Source organism: Pseudochaenichthys georgianus, chromosome 11 (assembly GCF_902827115.2).
Source record: "Pseudochaenichthys georgianus chromosome 11, fPseGeo1.2, whole genome shotgun sequence".
NCBI classification, from domain to species: Eukaryota; Metazoa; Chordata; class Actinopteri; order Perciformes; family Channichthyidae; genus Pseudochaenichthys; species Pseudochaenichthys georgianus.
Window position 1 is genome coordinate 6,218,978 of NC_047513.1, and position 21,355 is coordinate 6,240,332.

General features: G+C 43.4%; 2 protein-coding genes and 1 pseudogene across 4 annotated transcripts in view; 1 reads left to right on the forward strand and 2 right to left on the reverse strand.

Moving 5' to 3' along the window:
• Positions 1 to 6,615, forward strand: part of LOC117455009 (sodium/hydrogen exchanger 3-like) — a 27,782-nt gene extending 21,167 nt beyond the window's left edge. For both annotated transcript variants that reach the window (XM_034094347.2, XM_034094348.2), the window contains exons 8-16: positions 763 to 852; positions 940 to 1,010; positions 1,099 to 1,228; positions 2,644 to 2,789; positions 3,478 to 3,598; positions 4,005 to 4,178; positions 4,420 to 4,474; positions 4,588 to 4,674; positions 5,229 to 6,615. In XM_034094347.2, coding sequence (XP_033950238.1) covers positions 763 to 852; positions 940 to 1,010; positions 1,099 to 1,228; positions 2,644 to 2,789; positions 3,478 to 3,598; positions 4,005 to 4,178; positions 4,420 to 4,474; positions 4,588 to 4,674; positions 5,229 to 5,509 — 1,155 coding nt within the window. In that variant the 3' untranslated portion in view covers positions 5,510 to 6,615. The remainder of the gene's footprint in view (positions 1 to 762; positions 853 to 939; positions 1,011 to 1,098; positions 1,229 to 2,643; positions 2,790 to 3,477; positions 3,599 to 4,004; positions 4,179 to 4,419; positions 4,475 to 4,587; positions 4,675 to 5,228) is intronic.
• olah (oleoyl-ACP hydrolase) overlaps positions 6,205 to 21,355 on the reverse strand; it is a 26,446-nt gene continuing 11,295 nt past the window's right edge. For both annotated transcript variants that reach the window (XM_034094349.2, XM_034094350.2), the window contains exons 6-7: positions 7,653 to 7,735; positions 6,205 to 7,096 (exon numbers count right to left, since the gene is read on the reverse strand). In XM_034094349.2, the coding sequence (XP_033950240.1) occupies positions 6,954 to 7,096; positions 7,653 to 7,735 (226 nt within the window). In that variant the 3' untranslated portion in view covers positions 6,205 to 6,953. The remainder of the gene's footprint in view (positions 7,097 to 7,652; positions 7,736 to 21,355) is intronic.
• Positions 11,437 to 14,591, reverse strand: LOC139434848 (zygote arrest protein 1.S-like; annotated as a pseudogene).

The following is a 21,355-nucleotide window of genomic DNA, read 5'->3' on the forward strand; positions in this document are numbered from 1 at the left end:
CTTAAAATGTACGTTTTATTGGTTTATTTTAACAATGTGAGCACATGATTCTTTCGATATTATTGCAGATCTGATGTAAGCTAGCTAACTTAGCTAACCTATTCATTTCAAATATACTGACAAAACACTTACAAATGAAAGAAAGCAGACAAACTCTGCAACAGTGACAGGTGGCCAACTTTATAATTCCTGAATCCTTGCTATGCATCAGTTTGTTTGTGCAGCACTTTTAGTAAATGATGCGCATGTTTCGTCAAGTTGTTTTCTAAATGCTGCGCGCGCATGTGTTATCCATTTGGTGAAGATGTTTCTTCATTTGTATATGTTTTGGCGCATTCGTGTTTTTTATTTGTATCGTTTTTAAAGGAGCAGCAAGTTTTTCCTAATGGAAGGTTTTTTGGCCGTTGTATCGTGTTTGCACTTGTAGGCCACCGTGCATACTGCATGTAAAACTGATCTTTAACTTCCAAACGTAGTAACTCTGAAGGAGTTTAAAGCAAGGGTGACATATTTTCAGTCCAGCAGGTCTATGTGCAAATTAGTTTTTGATCATTTTAAATAAAACTTTAATCTATGTATTTTTGGGTTAATTGTTGAAACTCGATGTTGTTTCCATTTTTTTGGTGTCCCTTTTAAGTTATATATATATATATACGATCTCAAAGGGACACCTGATTTTAGTAAAGGCTAAATAAATAAAGTGTTTTTGTAGCTTTCCTCCACAAACACAGCTTCATTTGGCAATCTCTCTTTCGGTTGCAGGGAATAACAATGAAGCCTCTGGTCAACTGGCTTAAAGTAAAGAGGGCTGCAGTGACTGACATCACACTCGTAGAAAAGCTCCAAAACAAGGTAGAGCTCAAAGTTAAACAGCAACAAGAATAATAAGTTACATGGCTGCACTCCAGCTGTTAAAGAATCTCTGCTCCTGTTGTGCAGGTGTTCGATCACATGCTTGTAGCAATAGAAGATATCTCTGGACAAATAGGACATAACTACATGAGGGACAAGTATGTAAAGACATCTGAAAATATGACATTAATAAATTAGATGAACTGTTTACGTGAAGCTTTAATCATTTCCTCTTTCTCTCTGAAGGTGGAATCACTTTGAGGAAAAGTGGATGTCGAGGATTTTGATGAAGCCGTCGGCGAGGAAGAGCCGCGACTACGTTTTCAACGTCTTCCATCAGCTGAACCTCAAGGATGCTATGAGCTACGTGGAGGAGGTGAGGAGCACAATCAGCCTCAAGCCGATTCAAGTGTAATTTGTCCAGGTGGACACATTTTATTGTCATGATCTAATAACCCATGCGACTCCATTTTTTAAAAGTTGCTCTGGAGGACAAAATGTCAAACAACAGCTATACCATTATATTTTAAAATATTTTCAATTTTCACTTAATGTCTTAAATCTTTCAACCAACTAAAGTCTTAATCAAAGCCTCCAAATAATTATACCTTTTCATAATGTTAACCTTTTATATGCAAGTTTGTTTTCAAAATACCACTGTTGATTTTGAATCATTCTGATTTGTTCCTGCTGGAAACCAGGAAAAAGCAAACATTAGTATGCATGAATGGATTTCAGTGAAGACATCTGTTGTTATCTTTTGTAATCTTGTTGCAGTTCTGACAGCCGCGGCGTTATGGGTGGGCCTACTGGGCCTAGGCCCACCCACTCTGGCACTGGCCCCACCCATTCATTGATCAAAAATGACTGGGCGAAAATATAGTTTCCAAAATTTTTGATCAAAATCAACAATTACATAATAAAATAAAAGCAAACATGTGTTTCCCTTTAAAAAATAAATAAAATTAAAAGCAACATTAATTAACGTAATCAGGCCTAACTCATAGTCGAAGCGCGGGAGCAAACACATCGTAGAACGTCTCGCGGCCGCGCGCAGACAAAGGAGGACAGTGGACTGGACAGACACAAAAAATATACCGCACTCACTAACGATGTCACAACAATCGATGTTCAGGTTTTTTTTAAAGAGCAAGAACAGACAACGGAACCACCACATTCATCATCCTCACAGGTGCCGCCTCAGAGAGATGAGTGTGTTTAATGTTGTGCCCGCTTCGCTGCCCACTGGTATGAAAAGTACACATTCTTGGAGTATAGCATTAGCAAGGGCAGTGTGTTTTGTAAAATGTTCCAGCATTTTAGAGAGAGAGGCGGGGCCGGCGGAGAAGATACATTCAGTCGCCATGGTTACAGGGACTGGAAACACATCGACTATGCTCTCAGTAAACACGAATGTCATTCTAGGCATAGCCTATTTTTATTAGATTATTAACAAAAATCGCGAGAAAACATTTGAACAGGCTCAGCCGAAATTACATTGGCCCACCCACAATTGAAATCCTGGCACCGCGGCTGAGTTCTGAGTGTCTGTATTTGTCTTCAGTTCATCATTGACAGACTTTTAATAGGAGCTGAGGTTGAACTTCCCAGGATTTGGGGGAAAATAACCTACAACATTGCAAAAATATATGCCATATGCATTAACAGAGCCGTAATGATTGGAAAATTCAAAATGAAAAAGCCAGAAGTGTCCGTAGTAAGGCACAAGGGTCAAAGAAAACAGACGTAAGCTCTAGTGCTGATCTAAGTTCTCTCCTCTCGATGTTGCAGGGTGAACGTCGAGGCTCTCTGGAGTTTATCCGCAATGAAACTGCCATCATCGACTTCAAGAAGAAGTTTTCTGACGACTTCTCAGAAGTCATGCCTGACATCACAGCGGGCACGTCAGACGATCACGGTGCAATGTCTCCGATGAGGTGAGCAAATAATTAGCCTGATTCACACATCAATCACACGAGAAGGCAGTCTATAAATACACCAACAAGTTCAACCAGAAAAATAACCTAATCACAAAACTCTTGAATTCCTTTCATTAGTTTTATTCAGTTTCAATAAATATAGATTATTTATAAGCAAAAAAAAACTAGCATTAAAAGATTTGGATTGAATATCTCCTTACATGATATCTGCTTAGACACTGCTCCCTGGTGACTAAAAGCAGTCACATCATCTTTTCTCACCCTTGGAAAAGCGACTGTGGCTGCGAGGGAGTGTGGTCGTCTTTCAACCAGAAGGTTGTGGGTTCGATCCCAGCCCATGCAGTCAACATGTTGATGTGTCCTTGGGCAAGATACTTAACTCTGAGTTGCTCCCGATGGCATGGCCAACGGTGTGTGAATGTTAGGTCCTAGAGCAAGTAAGATACACTGCTCTGTATGTATGGGTGAATGACATAGTCTGTAAAGCGCTTTGAGGGGTCTTAAAAAGACTGGATAAAGCGCTATATAAGTACAGTCCATTTACCTTGGAAACAAACCATACACATAGGAATGATCTTGCACAGACCATGCAGATCCAAATCTCCACCAGATTTGATGAGAACCATAAATGAGTGTTGTACTTTTGTGTGATAACAACTGACATATTTAATTCCTGCTGGAGAAGAGACCCTGTGCCATCGATAAGCCTGGACATGCACGAGCAGACCATGAACGGTATGAGGGAGTCAGAGGACATCAACACTCACCACCTGCTGCAGCAGCACCTGTACAAGGGCAGGAAGCAGGTAGACATACTCAGTCTCATTACTATACACAATAAAGGGATACTACAGCAATAAAGTATTGCACTTCCATATTGCTCTATGACTCACAAGAGTACATATTTAGTTTTTAAAGGAAGATTGGTCAAAATGAATGCTTCAGAGGGCAAGATATCCAGATTTTAAGTCACTGCTAGCACCAGGAATGGGGTAGCCTTAATTTCCCATAATGCAACATAATGGCTTTATGCCACTTGCCATATAATAACCCACTTTCCTACAAACCCTGCCTGAGTTCGTCATGATCAGTTATTCTTTAAAGTGAGAATGATCAAATTGTCAAGTAAACTGAACTTGTTTTTTTATTTTGTGTAAAATCCCTTCAAAAAAAATCGTATTCTCATTTTCTCTCTCAATTTCTGGCGTGCAGCACCGCCACAGATACAGCCGGAGTCACTTCAACACCAACAAAGATGAGAATGAGGTGCAGGAGATCTTCCAGAGGACCATGAGGAACCGTTTGGAGTCCTTTAAGTCCACGAAGATGGGCGTCGCTCCACCAAAGGCGATATCCAAGCACCCAAAGAAAGACCAGCAGCACAAGGTCATTTCATTACGTACATGGGATTTTAGGCAATTCCCAAAAGGGCTAGGTATGGCTGCTGTTATTAATAAAACAGGACAACATGATTATATTTATTAAAGTATTCCAAAAATGTACACTAAATGCAAATACACCCAGCCCTAACAGTACAAATGTGCGTTTTATTGATGTACGTTTCACATTTTGTAACTTATTTTCAAGTTGTTATTTAAAGATAAACTGATTATTCTACCTCCTGCAGATGCCAAATGGAAAATCAAGGGACAAAAGTAAAACCAACTATTCTGGTGATGAAGGTTTGTTTCTGTTTTCATTTTAAAGGAACTTGTTAATTATACGCCTGGAGCCAAAGCCCATGTGTTTCATGAAAACCTGCTTTTTGAAAAACTGTTTTTAATGTTCTTTCTAGATGTTGAGTTCTCAGAGGGAGACAACGCCTCTGGCTACGAAGCTTCAGGCCATTCATTCCCAATGAGGGTCACCTACAGGGCAGGAGGTCAATAAACCCATTATCTATTCCACTTATCTTTAACCTGTGATGGGAGAACTACTAAGAGTACCAATACAACTTTTTATAAATAAGCTATTACATGTCAAATAAATTCAGTCAAATTCGTATATATACTGCATATATATAAGTATTTAAAACAGAACAAAGAATATTTAGAGTATTGTTTTTCAAGAGAAAATACCCCATTTGAATACAGTATATACGACAATAATAGAATTTGAATGCATCTCCAAGTCTGGAAATATGTTACTGTTGTAGATGCCTACGTTTGGATTAGTTTAAAATACTTGTACAGTTAGGTATTTTAGAGTTGGAAATAGTTGGATAAGAAGGAATTAATAAAGTTACACTGCATGAATGTTTAACAAAAAAAAAGTCTTATAAGCTTTGCAATTTTTGTTACATTTTTTAGAAGTTAACCTCTTGTGGGCTTCAAACTGTTGAGGGAAATCCCTCTTTGGTAAAAGTACCATTAACTCCTTTTAAATATATCTCCCCCAAACCCTGTCAGCACTAATCAGTGTCTCTTTCTGGTGCAGCTGGAATAGAGAACCCGGCCTTCATGCCGGACCTGTACCCCCTGGCCCCGGTGCAGACCCTCCCCTGGCTGTTGGAGTCGGAGCTGGACAGCAGCAGGGTGGCCCCCTCGCAGCGGGCCCAGGTCCGGCTGTCGCGGGGGCCCAGCGACCTGCGCCGCCTGGCCCCTCCGCGCATCAGCACCCGCTCAGACAACTCCTTCCTGCAGGCCGACGTTCCTCTCACGCCTCCACCCCCAGCCACGCCCCCCCCACCACCATACTATTATGATGGCTCCATGTAGCAGCCTCCAGGAGACTCAGAACCTGACCTCAGACTTTGCACCGTCTACTCTCAAAATATTGACTAGGGAATGTTTTCTTTTCCGGCCAGATGCTTAATCTCACTCCTGAGTGTTTATACGAAACATTCACAGTCCCACAACCTTTGTGCCCCCCCCCTCAGCTCCTCCTGTTGCTCTAACTTCACCGTCCACTGAGCAAAGGGAAACAGCACAGACCCCGTATGCACTGTGGTTATTCAGCAGCACTTCGTAAATCAGTCCCTATGGAGTATCTTATCCGTGAATGTGATGGAGAAACCTTTTTTTAAGAATATAGATATTTAGAAATTGTGTGTTTATAAAGTGATCATTTCATTAGAGGGAAATTCCAGCTCTATCATTTAAAATGTAGTGTTTTTTCCTATTTATCTCAGACCTACGGAAGTCCTTAATGGCCATGGTTCAAAAATTGTATTTCCTTCGTCTTTTCTACAATCATGAATTAATTTCATTGTTCTCTCACAAGTTATTCATGTCATTATCTGGAAATAAAAAAAATAGTTTTATCAAAATAATAGGATCATTTGCAAAAAGATATCGAGATAACAATAACTTTCTCAAGAACGAAAGAAATACGTTTAATGCTACACAACATATCTCGTTATCTGGGGAAAACATTTGTTTTTGGGGGAAATTAACATAAATAACATTCAAACTTGGGAATACAATTTATTGAATTTGTTATTACAGGAAAACATGGTTTATAAAATGTTTGAAGATGGCTGTTTAGGGCTTCCATACAGAACAGTGCCTGAGGTTGAACCTGAATAACACCATTGTAAAAATGTCACATGTATGATAAAGACATATTATATTTATTCACACATCTGTGCCTAAGCAAACTGACAAATACTGTATATTATATATTCCTCCGGCATAGAACACTTTTACTGACTACTTTGAATTGAATGCATTTTAACTATAGATTGAAAAAATGAAAATCAAATATTTGTACAGTCAAATTGTGTATGTGTGAAATCATTTGTCAAAAATGTATCCACAGCTGATTTGATAAATCAATAATCATTGATTAATTCATTTATCAATAAAAAAGCAAAACACGGGCTGCTATTCTCTTGTTTATATTATTATCTGTAACTGCTGATAAAAAAAGCTTTTTGAGCTAAATCTGGCATATTTAAATCCAACAGATAACTAGAATTAACACATCATATAAATACCTCATTCGTGAAATTAAGGTTTTTTTTTTAAACGCTGCGACTCTTACCCATACATTAACAATATTAGTAAAACCCCTTACAATTACGTTTTAATGAATCACTCTTTAATATTTACCAAACATTCAGTCAAATTCATTTACCACACAATATTACACTTCTCATAAGTATCCAGAAATGTTTTTTTATACAATTATTTAATAAAAAAAAGATTTACACAGATTTCATTATAAATAGTCCATTTCTGATGTTTCCACCTGCTTTGTGACGTAGTCTAAGATGATCTTTTCATTCCCAGAATCCTTCAGGTAGAAATGGGATCCATCCAACATCCTGATGGTGAAATCTCCTGAAGTGATGCTTTTCCACGCTGTGGATCACATTCATAACTATAATTAGTGACATAATGAACCTGGAAACAAGTACATTTACAATCAGCACATACAGCATGACATGTGTTTGCTTATTGTCTAATATGTATGCAAACAATATTAGCTTTAGTGTCACTGCAGGCTATTGTTAATGAAGATGAAGTGTATTTATTCTATTCAAAAGGGATAGTGCATAGTTATAAACCACAAAAGTGTCCATATCAGATTCTAGCTTTAATTTGCATCTTCAGAAGCTGTTGTGCCAGATTAAAAGGCACAATAACAAAACATAAAGAGTAGGCATAATAGAAGGTAAATAACAAAGAACACAAAATATCAGATCCCAAATGTATGCTCGTCAGACAGAAGCTTGTCAAGTAGACCATAAAATAGGTTTGTGTGTGATTTTAAGACTCTTGTTCTGTACATGTGAGAATTAATCAGTAATATTTCAATATTCCGATGCAGAAAACCAAAAAAATCTGCTACATTTTATAGCTAGAATGCATTCCTGAAACCAAATGTTCTATTCCTGCAGAACGTGAGAGGAATGACCTTGTAAGTCATGAGGAATGTCGTCCTTTCCATCAAAACAGGTGAGCGGGCAGGAGAGGAATGGATGTTCTGGCTTGTTGCACCTGCAGGAGAAATAGCAACAACACACATTACAAACATTCATTCTGCATCTGGATCTGACCTCTGAAAAGTATTTCTTATATCTCGATTAAACCAACCCAATTGATGACGTCCAGTAAGAGCATTAGGTTTGGATCTGGCACTGGCATTATATTAATTATCTTCTCATTTGCATTTCATTTGAAAACAGAAATGTAACATCGGATGAAGCTAAAATAGTTGTTACATTTTTTTTTAACATATTACAATTCAAAGGGGGTTGTGTATGGAAGCTAACAAGAGACAGAAGTATTTGAATTTTATTAGAAACCAAATTTATAGCATTGAAAATAATTACTTTGAAAATCATGTATCTGAATGTGTTTGCTCCGAATTTACCTATGTGAAATAAAAATGTAAAAATTAAAGTGAAAAAAATTCAAATGTTCAAATTCAGATCCCAAAAATTCAAGTGAAAAAAATTCGGTGTATAAAATTCGATGTCCAAAATTGCGATGCAGCATCATCCGGGCTACTCAGACAGGATAAGCAATCGAGTCCTAATGCAATCAAACCGACTTCTGGCCTATCAGAGCACGGCTTTTTCAGTCATGCGATCACAACAACCCGGGAGAAAAATTACGGAGCACTGAGGTTACCTACTGTAACCCCAGCTTCGATGAGTAAATGGTGTAGCCCTCTAAGGCTATCGCTATTGGGTAATCTCCCTGCGCTCCCGCGCAGCACTGAAACACTTGTAGTCCACGCCCACCCGCAAGGTGGGCCCCACCCTCGGGCCTCCTTCCGGTATAAATAGGAAGGAGGCCCGACAATCTGCTCCCATACAAAATAACTTTTCTTCAGCTATTCGTAGAGCCAGTGGGGCCCAGCGCTTAGAGGGCTGCGCCATTTACTCATAGAAGCTGGGTTAAAGTAGGTAACTTCAGTTCTATTTCGTATATGGCTTCGCCCTCTAAGGCTATCGCTATTGGGTTAAGGGCGAAGCATGATGTAGTCTGCGCCGCACTGGGTCCGCCCGGCACTAGAAGCACAGACACACCTGCTCAATAACACCCCCCTGCCTGTTGTGCCATGCGTAATGGCGCATCCCCGCCCTGGAACATAGCAAACATGCCTATCTTCCTGACGGGGTGAAGGCTGGGAACAATACATACCGGCCGCTGTGAGAAAGTAGAGACGAAGGTCCCACCTTGCCCAGCGATCATAGAGGGGGAACAGCTCTCTGCGTGTCAGACAGGTAGGAGAGCGCTCAGCTGGATCCCTGACGTCACTCACTCTGACCAGGCACTCCGTACAAAGTGTGTCAGAGGAAAAAGGAACATCCCTCCTATAAGAGGGAAAAAGGGCCGCTCTCCGCATGCCGAGAGGCAGGCGAGGGACGCACAGCTGGCTCCCTGACGTCACTCACTCCGACAGGACACCCAGTACAGGGTGTGTCAGAGAGGAATGGGAGAGATTCCTCAAATAAAAATGAATAAATGAACAGGGGGAAGACCAAGATGCAGCCGTGCAAATGTCTTCCACTGACGTTCCTGCAAAGCAAAGCCGCGGAGGAGGAAATTCCTCTGGTGGAGTGCGCTTTGATATTCTCCAGGGGCTCCACCCCAGAGGAGACATATGCCTGCGCCACCGCCTCACACAGCCAGTGTGACAGCCGTTGTGCAGACAGAGGTTGCCCGATCGAGCGCTCTCTATAGTGCACACACAGGCGCTGAGAACGGCGCCAGGCCGCCGCGCGTGCCACATAGCACGACAGCGCGCGCACCGGACAGAGGAGATGAGATGTGGCTTCTTCCTCCAATTTGTGAGGAGGCGCAAAAAACCCGTCCAGGGTGATCACTCTTGACCTGAAGGAGCTTGTGATGACCTTTGGCATAAAGGCTGGGTTAGTGCGTAACACAGCCGAACTGCCATCCCCTTGGATCCGGAGGCATGACGGGGCCACAGAGAGAGCGGATAAATCACTCACCCTTTTCGCTGATAACATTTTAAGGGGAACCTGCTCTAACGGTTCAAATGGGGCTTTGCTTAGTGCTCGTAACATCAAAGCCAAATCCCACTGAGGCGCCAGTGCGCGTGATACCGGTCTGAGTCTTCGTACTACTCGCAGAAAACGTTTCGTCAGTGGGTGACTGAACAACGTCCCTACTCCGAAACCCACGTGACAAGATGATATGGCAGCCGCATATACCTTGATTGTGTTGAAAGACAAATTCCTGTCCAACAACAGCTGGAGGAATGACAGCACGTGAGGCAGGGGGCACGTGATGGGGTCCAGGCTTCTTTCTACACACCAACGCTGGAACGCTGCCCACTTGGCTGTGTAGGACGCTCTGGTAGACGCGGCCCTGGCTCCCTGAATGGTGCGTGCAACATCTTGAGAGAGACCCAACCTCTCCAAGTGTTCCAAGCGTCCCCACGCCACGGAATTTCCCATGGCCTGCCTGACAGCATACGCTGTAGGCATGGAAACCAGGAAGCGCCCGTGCGCTCCGGGGCAATTAGGATCACTGACAGCCGCTCCTCCTGCACTCGGTGGAGGGAGACGGGGTAGGAGTCGTCCGACTCCTGCCCAGCACTCGGCTCCAGAGACATGCTGCCGTCCCTGTGCTCCTGGACGGGCCAATCGTCCTCCTCGGCCGCAGCAACTAGAGCGTCCGCTCTTCGCTTCCTGTCAGCTGATGGGAGACGGGCACAATGTGAGCAAGCGACCTGCTGGCTGAGAGCCGCGTCCGCGTGCTCTCGCCCCAGGCAGGATTCGCACATTGCGTGCTGGTCATAGTTCATGATATATCCTGAGCCACATGAGGGACAATCACGGACGCAGTTGTTGCTCATGATGATCTTCAATTTCTGTGCTTCAGTAACTGCTGGTTTGCTGAAGAAAAGAGGGAGCAGATTGTCGGGCCTCCTTCCTATTTATACCGGAAGGAAGCCCGAGGGTGGGGCCCACCTTGCGGGTGGGCGTGGACTACAAGTGTTTCAGTGCTGCGCAGGGGGATTAACCAATAGCGATAGCCTTAGAGGGCGAAGCCATATACGAAATAGAACAGTGGGGCTCGCCGCTCGGGTAAGTAGTCAGTTTGTGCTCTTTATTTTACAAGCAGTGAGGGCTCGACAGCATTTGTATCTTACATTAGCTAGCTAAATGAGTGAAGTAGCCTTGTGCCTTGCTGTTAGCAAGCTCCGTAGTGTTATGCTGTGTTCGTTATTCTCGCGTCCAGGAGAGGCTTTAAAAGGAGACTAAATGGAGTCTCTGAGAAGGTTCAAATGGTTACTTTAATTAAAAATATGGCGCGGTAATGTTACAAACAGAAGATTGTTCAGTCAGGAGAGAAAGGCTGCAGCTTCTTCTCCCAATGGCGGCCGTCAAGAAGAGAGCTCACAAGCCTTCGTCTTTCCCGCTTGCTGGCTGTTTGCTTCTCCTCTCTGGGAGCTGTAGTGACGTAGGAGACTTCCCCCCTCGTTCCTCTGTGTCCGATATTGCGTTAAACAGAGGATTTCGACATTTTACATTCATTGCTTACTTCCACATGCATTTTGTCCTCCTTATCTCTTTCATAACTTTATATGTAATACATGTTAACGGCATCAATAGCCACTTAGTCCCGGATGTCGTCATGAAGGATTTTCAGAATAAAAGCTTGGTATTGAGAACTTCTGTTTTTTTCCAGAATAAAATAGCATTTAAACTGACGGTATGTTTAAGCTACATTATGCTCTGCTTGTAACATAAGGACAACAGTTCCACACCGGAGTTGCCCAAAACAATCATTTATTGTATGCAACACAGTGGTTACAAACAACAATAAAACAGAACAAAGGAGCGGTGTCCTGCTGCACCGAGCAGGGCAGCTGAGAGAGAGCGAGAGCCTGTTCTGCAGCCCTCTTATATCCTGTAATCAGCACCACAGGTGGGTCCCATCACTGCTGATTACAAGGAAACACACAGGTTACAGCAGCACCACCTGGTGGACAACCACAGGGTTGTCACACCCCCCTCCATAAAAGAAGTGTCCCCAAGACACTGAAACATCCAAACAAATAACCGAGCTTATACTTACAGCTACTACATGAAACATACCTTTATTTAATTTTTCCTTACAAAATAGTTTATGTTTATGTTAAGCTCCAGGATAATTCGGGGAAACAAAGATTTTTTGAGATTGCTTCAAATGAACCACCAAAAGATCTCCATCTACTCGCTGGTAGGAGAATATATAAAGATCTTAAAGTCCGTTACGAGAGTCAACTTCCATTTGTGGCATGTACTGAAGGTCTGCTGAGGAATGGGAGCTTCCAAACCCGAGCGAACATGCAGGGCAGCTCAGACGAGGTATTTGAAGCTGTAGGTGGCGTCGCAGGACAACCTCGAGCCCTTTCAGCGACAACACAGGTCCTGGCGGTGAGGCCTCTTCATGTGCCGCAGCTTCTGCTCACAGTTGCAGGTAGTCTGAGAGCAGTCCTTGCAGAGGATGGGCTCCACCCTGTAGGGGTTAAACCCAACCTGACACTTCCGGCAGAGCTGCTTGTAGTACACCTTACTGGTTCCAGGGATGCACCAAATATACGCACTCTCCCACCAGATGTTGCATTTCTTGCAGTGGAAAAAGCCACACCTCTGCTCCAGGAACTGAAAGCTGGACCCCTTTGTAGACCTGTGGAAAGTTGTCTTGAAGTCCTTCCTGGTGTCCTCTTCGCCACTGTCACCCTTCTCACATTCATGCCCTGACTCAACCTGATCCACGGATTCGTCTGCTTCTCCTTCACCTTCACCCGCATAGCTGAGTTTCTTCCTGGAGATTCTGTGGTCAAACACGGGGGAGTAGATTGACACAGGCCGCAGGAAGCACATGTGGCTCACCGGTGTGGTGCAGTACGGGGCCTTCCCCTCTGCTTTAACCAGCCCCGGGCTCTTGGGGGACTTTGACAGGGGCACTCCCTCTGAGCAGAACAGCGTTTTATGACCCAGCGAGCACTGCACGGTTTTATCCACTTTGACATTCACCTGCACGCCGCACTCTTTGGTCATGACTTTCCGCAGTGGGACTGGTGAACTGGGGTGAACCTGGGACAAAAACTCCTGCAAAGTTGGATCCTCCTGCTGCTGCTTTGCCAATTCACTACGAGAGAGAGACAATGGAACAACAGGTAGCGCCAAAACAATATTCTCAGAAATGACTTTTTTATCTTGTGCTTTATAGGTCTGGGCTCGTGTTACTGCACAAGCTGGAACTACCTTTGTCAGCTTCTTCTCAGGGTCAGCACGCTCGCCCCTCACTGGCTTAGAGGACACCACTGGTGAAAGAGGCACATCAGGCCACACTCTGCCGCCAGCCAAGTCATTTCCGAGGATGACTGCCACTCCCGGAACAGGCAAAGATGGCCGGACTCCCATGGCAACCTCACCCTGCCGTAAATCACAGGACAACACCAACCGATGCTTTGGAGCAGACAACAACTGCATCCCCATTCCCTTGAACCATACACCACTTCCAGTGTCCGTTACCGAGGAAAATGGAAGAACACCCTCACTTATGTAAGAATCGATAGCACCTGTGTCTCTCAGTATCTTAACAAGAAAATTTTGTTCACTTCCTTGCAAAGACACATAACCCTCTCGTATGAAAGGGGCATACCCTGGATCAATTTCATCTGCCAACTGGGAGGGGCGAGGTTTCACCTCTTGCAGGGCTGGTCCGTAGTTAGAAACCGCAGCAGCAACTGGTTGCGGGGTAGTATAGAGTTTAACCGCTATAGCGTCATCCCTAGCGTCATCCCTAGCAACCTGGTGGGGAGAAGCTGCAAGGGCAACAGGCCTGGGAAACTGAACATTTTGGAGTCCCTTGGTTTTTGCAAGTACTGGGCATTCCTTTTTCTGGTGTCCTTTACCCAAACAAAAGTAACAAGTACTTGGATCTACTTTACATATGGGGTCACCAGACCAGTTATTTCTGCCCCCCCAGTCAAATCTCTCCCCTGAATGAATCTTGTGTGTTAACGTGTATTCATCAGCTAACACCCCGGCGTCTGTTACATTTTTAACCTTATTCTCATTCAGGTACGTAGCAACACGTTCTGGAAGAATATCTTTTAATAGTTCAAGAAGGAACAGTTACCTTAAATCATTAAGATGTACTACTTCGGAAGCCGTGACCCACCGATTAAATTTCATCGTCAGCTCCCGAACAAGTTCCACATAGGTCTGTCCTTCTGACTTCCTTAGCTTCCTGAACTGCTGACGGTAGGCCTCAGGCACCAACTCATAAGCTTTTAGCACTGCAGTCTTTACCCTTAAGTAATCTTCACTGTCAGCCATACTTAATGCAGAGAATGCTTCTTGAGCCCTACCAGTTAACACACACACTGTAACAGCATTGTTTTCTCTGAATCAGACCACTGTCGTCTTTGGCTAAGTCGCTCAAAAAGTCCAAAAAAATTATCTACAGTCTTCTCCTCGAATTTCGGTAACAACCTCAAGTTATAAGCTACATCAAAAGTAGCTGGTGACACCCCAGAAGAAAGCTTACCCTCTTGGATGAGGTCCAACTTGTAACGCTCTTGTTGCAATTCAGCTTCCCGCACCCCTGTAGTTAACCTTACACGCTCCATCTCAGTTTCCTGGTCACGAGCTCTAGCCCGGTCCTCATGAGCGAGACGTTCACTGTCTTGTTGGTACTGCAGCAGCATTATTTCCTTTCTCTGTTCAAATGTCATTTCACCAAAGTCAAACAAAGAAAAACCTGCACTTCTCTGCCGCTCTGGATTTATATCTGCCTTCGCCAACTCCTCCTCGGAGCCATCATCGACAGCCCCTGCTGGCAGAATTTCTTGCAGTATCAACTGGGCCTGTAACATAGTCACTATGGTGTCTTTACGACCCTGCTTTGGAACGTCTACCTCAAAATGCTCTGCAATTTTTAACAGTTGGTCTTTAGTACATTTTTCTAGTAGTTCCACACTGGGACACTTCACAAAATCTGTCAATGTAGCCATGATTATGCAAACTCCCTTGAACCCGGTGCACAGACACCTAACAATATATATATTTTTTTGTAACTGCCTACCCAATATTAGCCATCTTGTCTCACCCTAGTCTTCATGCATGCCACAACAGGTGTTTTAAACACTTACCCAATGACCCGGTAAAGCCCCAGCGAAGCTGTTACTCACCAAGACAGCCACGGACGTGTACCCATGACAAAAAAATGTCAAATCATGTTTATGCACAAAAATAACAAACAAAAATAACAAACCAACAAGCTCCCATGAAGGAGATGTTGCTTATGCCTATCAGGAAAGGTACTTCCAAAGCTACTCCTTAATGCCCCACACCAGGAACAAACTGTCTACACAATCAAGGCAAACAAATCAAGTAAACCACTATCACCTGGTTCTTGGACGGGACGAGCCCCCATATGTTACAAGCTGGCTCTGCTTGTAACATAAGGACAACAGTTCCACACCGGAGTTGCCCAAAACAATCATTTATTTTATGCAACACAGTGGTTACAAACAACAATAAAACAGAACAAAGGAGCGGTGTCCTGCTGCACCGAGCAGGGCAGCTGAGAGAGAGTGAGAGCCTGTTCTGCAGCCCTCTTATATCCTGGAATCAGCACCACAGGTGGGTCCCATCACTGCTGATTACAAGGAAACACAGGTTACAGCAGCACCACTGGTGGACAACCACAGGGTTGTCACACTATTAAACATTGATTTGAATTTCTAACAGTAGTTATCATTAATTGAAGTGAATCACAACGTTACCGTGTCCTTTTGTGTGTGTGTGTGGGGGGTTTGACGGTTTGCAAAGTAACGTAACGATCACTTCGGTTAGATAAGTCAAGTAGACCATGCTACACGATACGAAATACTCTCTTACAAAAGGCCTGCATTTAAACATGTTAATGTTACTTTAGTAAAAGTATGCTAGTATAATTACGAAAGTGTTGTTAAAGTATTTAAAGTAGACACAAGTTATACTATTATATTATATCATTTGTTTTATTGTTATTACCGATGCAAGAGTTGACTTAACTGTTGTAGTTGGAGCTCATTTTGAACAATGAGCTAACTAATGATTACTTTCATAATGGTTTAATGTGCTGACTATTTTCTACATTAATAGATGAAGGTCTGGTTTGTTCAAACTCTCAAAATAGTAGGACATGCTGTCATAATTACCCAGTCCTAAGTGACACCTTTAATATGTTAAAGCTGTTACATAAATGTAGTGATGTAAAAACTAAAATATTCAAGATAGTGTAGTGGAAAAGAGATAATGTTTTTAAAAATGTTTTACTAAAACAAAATCTCTTGTTTTGGACTGACAGTAATGATTCAAGAAATAGTAGATAAATAAATACACACATCAATCTGTGTGCATTTGTTGTGGATGGAACACAACAAATGGTGCTCTTACCTGTGATGCCTCCTCCACACATTATAACCAGACTGTATCATTCAAACTATAAGTAACTGTTGGGGAAATATTTTCCAAGGCCCATAACTTTGACCCAGTTTATCAGTTCAAACTGTCCTGACTGAGCACACGCACCTCGTAACCTTGGCTGCTGTGCTCTCAGTGTTCTGTCTCCCTGTTCCTGCCTGTTGGCGTCAGCTGATAGAGGTGTTATGATTCTATGTTCCTGCCTGTTGGCGTCAGCTGATATGATTTTATCTTGTTATGCAGCATGTTGATGATGATCTCTGAACTAGCTAAATACATGGGTCTGGGGTAGAGTTCTTCAGAATTGACGTGGCAACTCTACCGTGAAGTCAGAACCTCTGGCTCTTGGACTTGTGATGTGAATTCTCCGGCCGAAGCTCCAAATAAACCATCAGTGTTTGACATCAAAGCTCCTGCTCTTCCCGTGTCTCTCTCCTGAGTCGGTGACTCCCACTGCATTGCTCCACAGAAGTTTCCCTTACAGTAACAGTTCTAGCTACTTGACTTTAGACAAACAATTCAAAAGACAAAATCAACAATTTATTGAAAGACCAATCTTTATTTTACGGTGCCTCTCCTTTTGTTTGTATTATTAAACCCTGTCAAACTAAAAAAACTGATCAACTCAACAGTTAACTTTATATTTCTTATTGTCCAAAGCATCTATTTCACTATTTGTTCCCCTCTCATATTCACAGGATGGATGATTAGAGACTTTGGGGGAGACCTCAGCTTTATGAACGTCCTGTCTGTTGGTTTGGCCAGAGAGGGCTGAGGGTCTTTCCCTGCGAGGAGGACCAGGCCTGAGGTTGGAGGACCTGCACCAGCTGCACCTACAGAACTTAGCCCATGCTGGGCATAGCTGTTACCACCTGCACAGGCCTAGCCTGTCACTTTATTTGACAAAATGTGTTTACTTAATCAATTAACAGATTAACATTTAGTGTATTTTATTTCGTTTTTATTTAAAAAAAAATTGTGATGGTTCATGCTTGATAACTTTTAGTTCACATTTCAATAAATTGTATTTGCACTCCTTTTGTCCGTTATTCTTACTGAAGATTGGCACCATTTATTTGGGCATATCCAGTCTCTGTGAGTGCTCTGTTTGATTCTGAAATTGTATATATTTATATAAATATATACATAGGCTATATATATGTGTGTGTGTGTGTCCGCATCTGTAGCCTGTTATTGTCTCATTATACCGCACTGTGAATGAATCAAAGTAAATATATAAGTCGTCATGAACACATCTGTCCATCAGACAGAGGGCTGCGTCTCTTTAAAATGACTGCTCAGAGGAGAGGAGTTCTCATTTCTCTAACCGCCTGCTGCTTCCCCTCCTCTCTCCTCGGTTCTCCTCCTCTCTCCTCGGTTCCCCTCCTTGGCTCCTCCGCTCGCATCTCCTGTAGTTGGGTGGGGAGAAGGGGGTATCATGCACCCCCCTGAAATATACTTTTAATCAGATTTTCTAGATTGAAAAAATGGTGTAGAAAACGATTAGCTATGTTAAAAAGTTGAAAAATTGTCCCACGTATATTTTTTTCCCAAATTAGTGTTTATTTACCCTAAAAATCGAGTTTCACTCTTTTTACACCTTTCACTATATCTCAGCCATTATTGCAGATAACTGAACAAATAAGGTATCCAGATCCATGTTTTGAGGGTCAAGGAACACAATAAAACTATTCTTAAAGTGATCACATGTGTCTGTGGCATGCTATTATGCTAATTAGTGCCGCCATTACAATAAAATAGCATTTTAGTCTTGTACCAAGAACGATGTATTTTGCACCGACCGAGAAATATTCTTATAATCAGTGTTTCCTAAGTGGAAAAAGTATGTAGAAAATGATGAGCTATGTTAAAATGTTGTCTGGATGTCCCACATGTATTTTTTATGCAAATTAGTGTCACAATTGCCAACAACGGAATGTTCACACTTTTCACTCTCTCAGCCATTATTGCAGATACATGAACAAATAATGTGTCTAGACCCATGTTTTGATGGTCAAAGATCACAATAAAACTATTCCCAAAGTGATCAGATGTATCTGTGGCGTGCTATGCAAATTTAGAGACGCCAATATTGCAGTACAGTAAGTGAACACATAGGGTGTCCAGACAGATGCTGTGTATTTAACCAATATTTATTTGTTTTGTACTAGCCTACAGCAAGGGTCAAACATCATAATATAAGTATTGATGTGACTACTCTTTCCCATTCCAGATAAGCAGTCAAGGTTTGGCTCTCCACTATCTGATTAATACTCAATTTGAATCATCGTTTTCAATGCTATCATCAGAGTCAAATTCCTCTTCCTCTTCGTCTTCCTGTTCACGCTCTGTCGTGTCCAGGAGATCAAGCAGGGAGGTTGGCAGGACAGGACCACAGGACCACCGGTCTCAACACTCCATCAGTCCTCATCCATCCCTGCTCCTCATCATAGGGGTTTGGTTTTTCTAATTGGTTCATCAGCTCGCTTGTATAGAGCGACGCGATGGTTCACACGTTGGACGTGCGGCTTCAGAGCATCATAGCATGGAGGAAGGCGAGCCAGGTCAACCTTAGACTTGGCAGTGAGTTTATCGTCCTGCCCCACCATTTTGAGCAGCAACTTGGCACGGACTACGTCCACTGAAGACTCACGACTCTCTCCATATATCAGACAGGTGAATTGCTCCAACTGCTTCAGCACCTCAGGCTTGACATTCCAGTTGTCGCCGAGTTGACTGAACGCCCTGTGAAACTTCGGGTTCTTCTCCAGCTTTTTCAAGGGCCCCACCTTCCCCTTCCCTTTGAAGGCACTGGGGCAGTCTTCTCCGCTGAACACATGGAATCCAAGAAGTGTGGCACAGTAGTCTTCTCCCAGGGATTCTGCGAGCTCAGAGAGGTTGAGAAGTTGTCTATGTTTCCCTGACCCCGTATCCAGGTATATAGTCAGCCTGATGGCATGAGCGTGGTAAAGAAGAATCAAAGATATCTGTGTCAGGTGTTCAGACTACAGCATTCTTGTACCCAGGGGCAGCAGCATGATGAAGGTAGAGTACCACCCTTGTATCAGTCTCTTCCTGGTTGCTGTAGATAGTGGGGAGCTCACGTACCTCAACCTGATACACAATGAGACATTGCACTTTGATCAACAATGACAGAGACTAGACACAAATCACAGATAATCACTTGGAGTATAATTAAACCATCAATCACTTTTAATATGGGCTTTCAATTTACCTTGCCATTTGAGGAGAGAAGTTGACGGGCTCTCCCTTCCACGACCAGCCCTGTCATTTCTATTCTCTCCAGCCTTGAAGCTGCCTGTTGATCACTCCATACTCGCAGCAGGAGCTGGCAGAGTTGCTTTTTGTTGACATCATTTGTGAGAAACATCTTGAAGTCATATGGCTTCCTGGTTGCTGGTCCAGCCAAAATGATCTTCTCTGAACTGCCACGTCTCAAGCTCTCCTGTGCTTTGATAGATCCTGGATGGCAACTGTCAGTCGAGAACAAAAAGTGCTTTTTGGCCATCATCTGATCAAGCAATTGTAGGCATATCTCCCCACAGGTTGGAGGAAGGTTGGTGAGGACATGGAGCAGAGCCATGCCATCCTGGATGAACAGGGCATCCTTAGGGTATGGCAGATCCTTTGGGGTGGTGTCCGCCAGAATGTAAAGAAAGGGTCCAATCATAACCACATGACGGACAAATGTATCTGGCCAACACCAGATGATGGGTAGGGCTTTCATACAGACACCAAGATCAAATGTATTCAGGACCCACCTCTGATCCACCTGATCAGTGGCTAGCTCATAACGCTTCAGTAGCTCACGAACAACTGTATTGTCAGTGATTGGTTGATGGATGAGCGTGCCGTGAAGTAGTCCACTGTTGGTTTTCTGAGTGGAGGAGTACCAGTTGCAGAGGTGAAGCCCCCAAGTCCAGGCACAGGCTGCTGTCCATTGCTTCCTATGTGCCTGATAAAGAGCCAGCTGTAGTACACTTGCATCTCAGTTGCATAGACTGTGTCATTCTCTGCTGGCGGTGTGAATGATGAGCCGTCATTAAACTTTGGGTCGGCGCGAGTGAAATACAAGGGTGGGAGTGTTTCTGGTGTGTTGACTTTCAGGCTACGCTGTTGCGACTTGTCGATGACGGGTAGCATTCGGACCTTGTTGCTCTCAAACCCAGGCTTGACCACCTGGACCATGATTCCCCCAGCACTGTTGACAATGTTGCTGCCGTGCACACTGGGCGTGGTTTTATTCAAATTGTCCCACTCACAGTGGAATACCATGTTTCAATCTCCTATCACAATTGCGGGTGTCCGATAGGATGAGACTTTGTCCAGGACCTTTGCCAGGGCAGTTTCCAACTCCAAACCAAATCCATAGCTTTCAGTAGTGCCTGTGTAATATTGTGGTGAGCTGCTTGCTTCTGAACAAGTGCCTGACAGTCACACAGAGTAGAATGTGTTTTGGTAACTTCCATTCTCCCTCTGACCTCGTCCGGTTTCTCAGCATGGTTATGGCTGGCAAGGAAGACATGGAGACGAATGAAAAGATGAAGCGCCTGGTATTCTCCATTGGGCAATAACTGTGCCATGCAGTGTCAGACATTCTACTCTGTGTGACTGTCAGGAGCTTGAGACTTCAAGATGTTTCTCACAAATGATGACAACAAAAAGCAACTCTGCCAGCTCCTGCTGCGAGTATGGAGTGATCAACAGGCAGCTTCGAGGCTGGAGAGAACAGAAATGACAGGGCTGGTCGTGGAAGGGAGAGCCCATCAACTTCTCTCCTCAAATGGCAAGGTAAATTGAAAGCCCATATTAAAAGTGATTGATGGTTTAATTATACTCCAAGTGATTATCTGTGATTTGTGTCTCTGTCATTGTTGATCAAAGTGCAATGTCCCATTGTGTATCAGGTTGAGGTACGTGAGCTCCCCACTATCTACAGCAACCAGGAAGAGACTGATACAAGGGTGGTACTCTACCTTCATCATGCTGCTGCCCCTGGGTACAAGAATGCTGTAGTCTGAACACCTGACACAGATATCTTTGTGATTCTTCTTTACCACGCTCATGCCATCAGGCTGACTATATACCTGGATACGGGGTCAGGGAGACATAGACAACTTCTCAACCTCTCCGAGCTCGCAGAATCCCT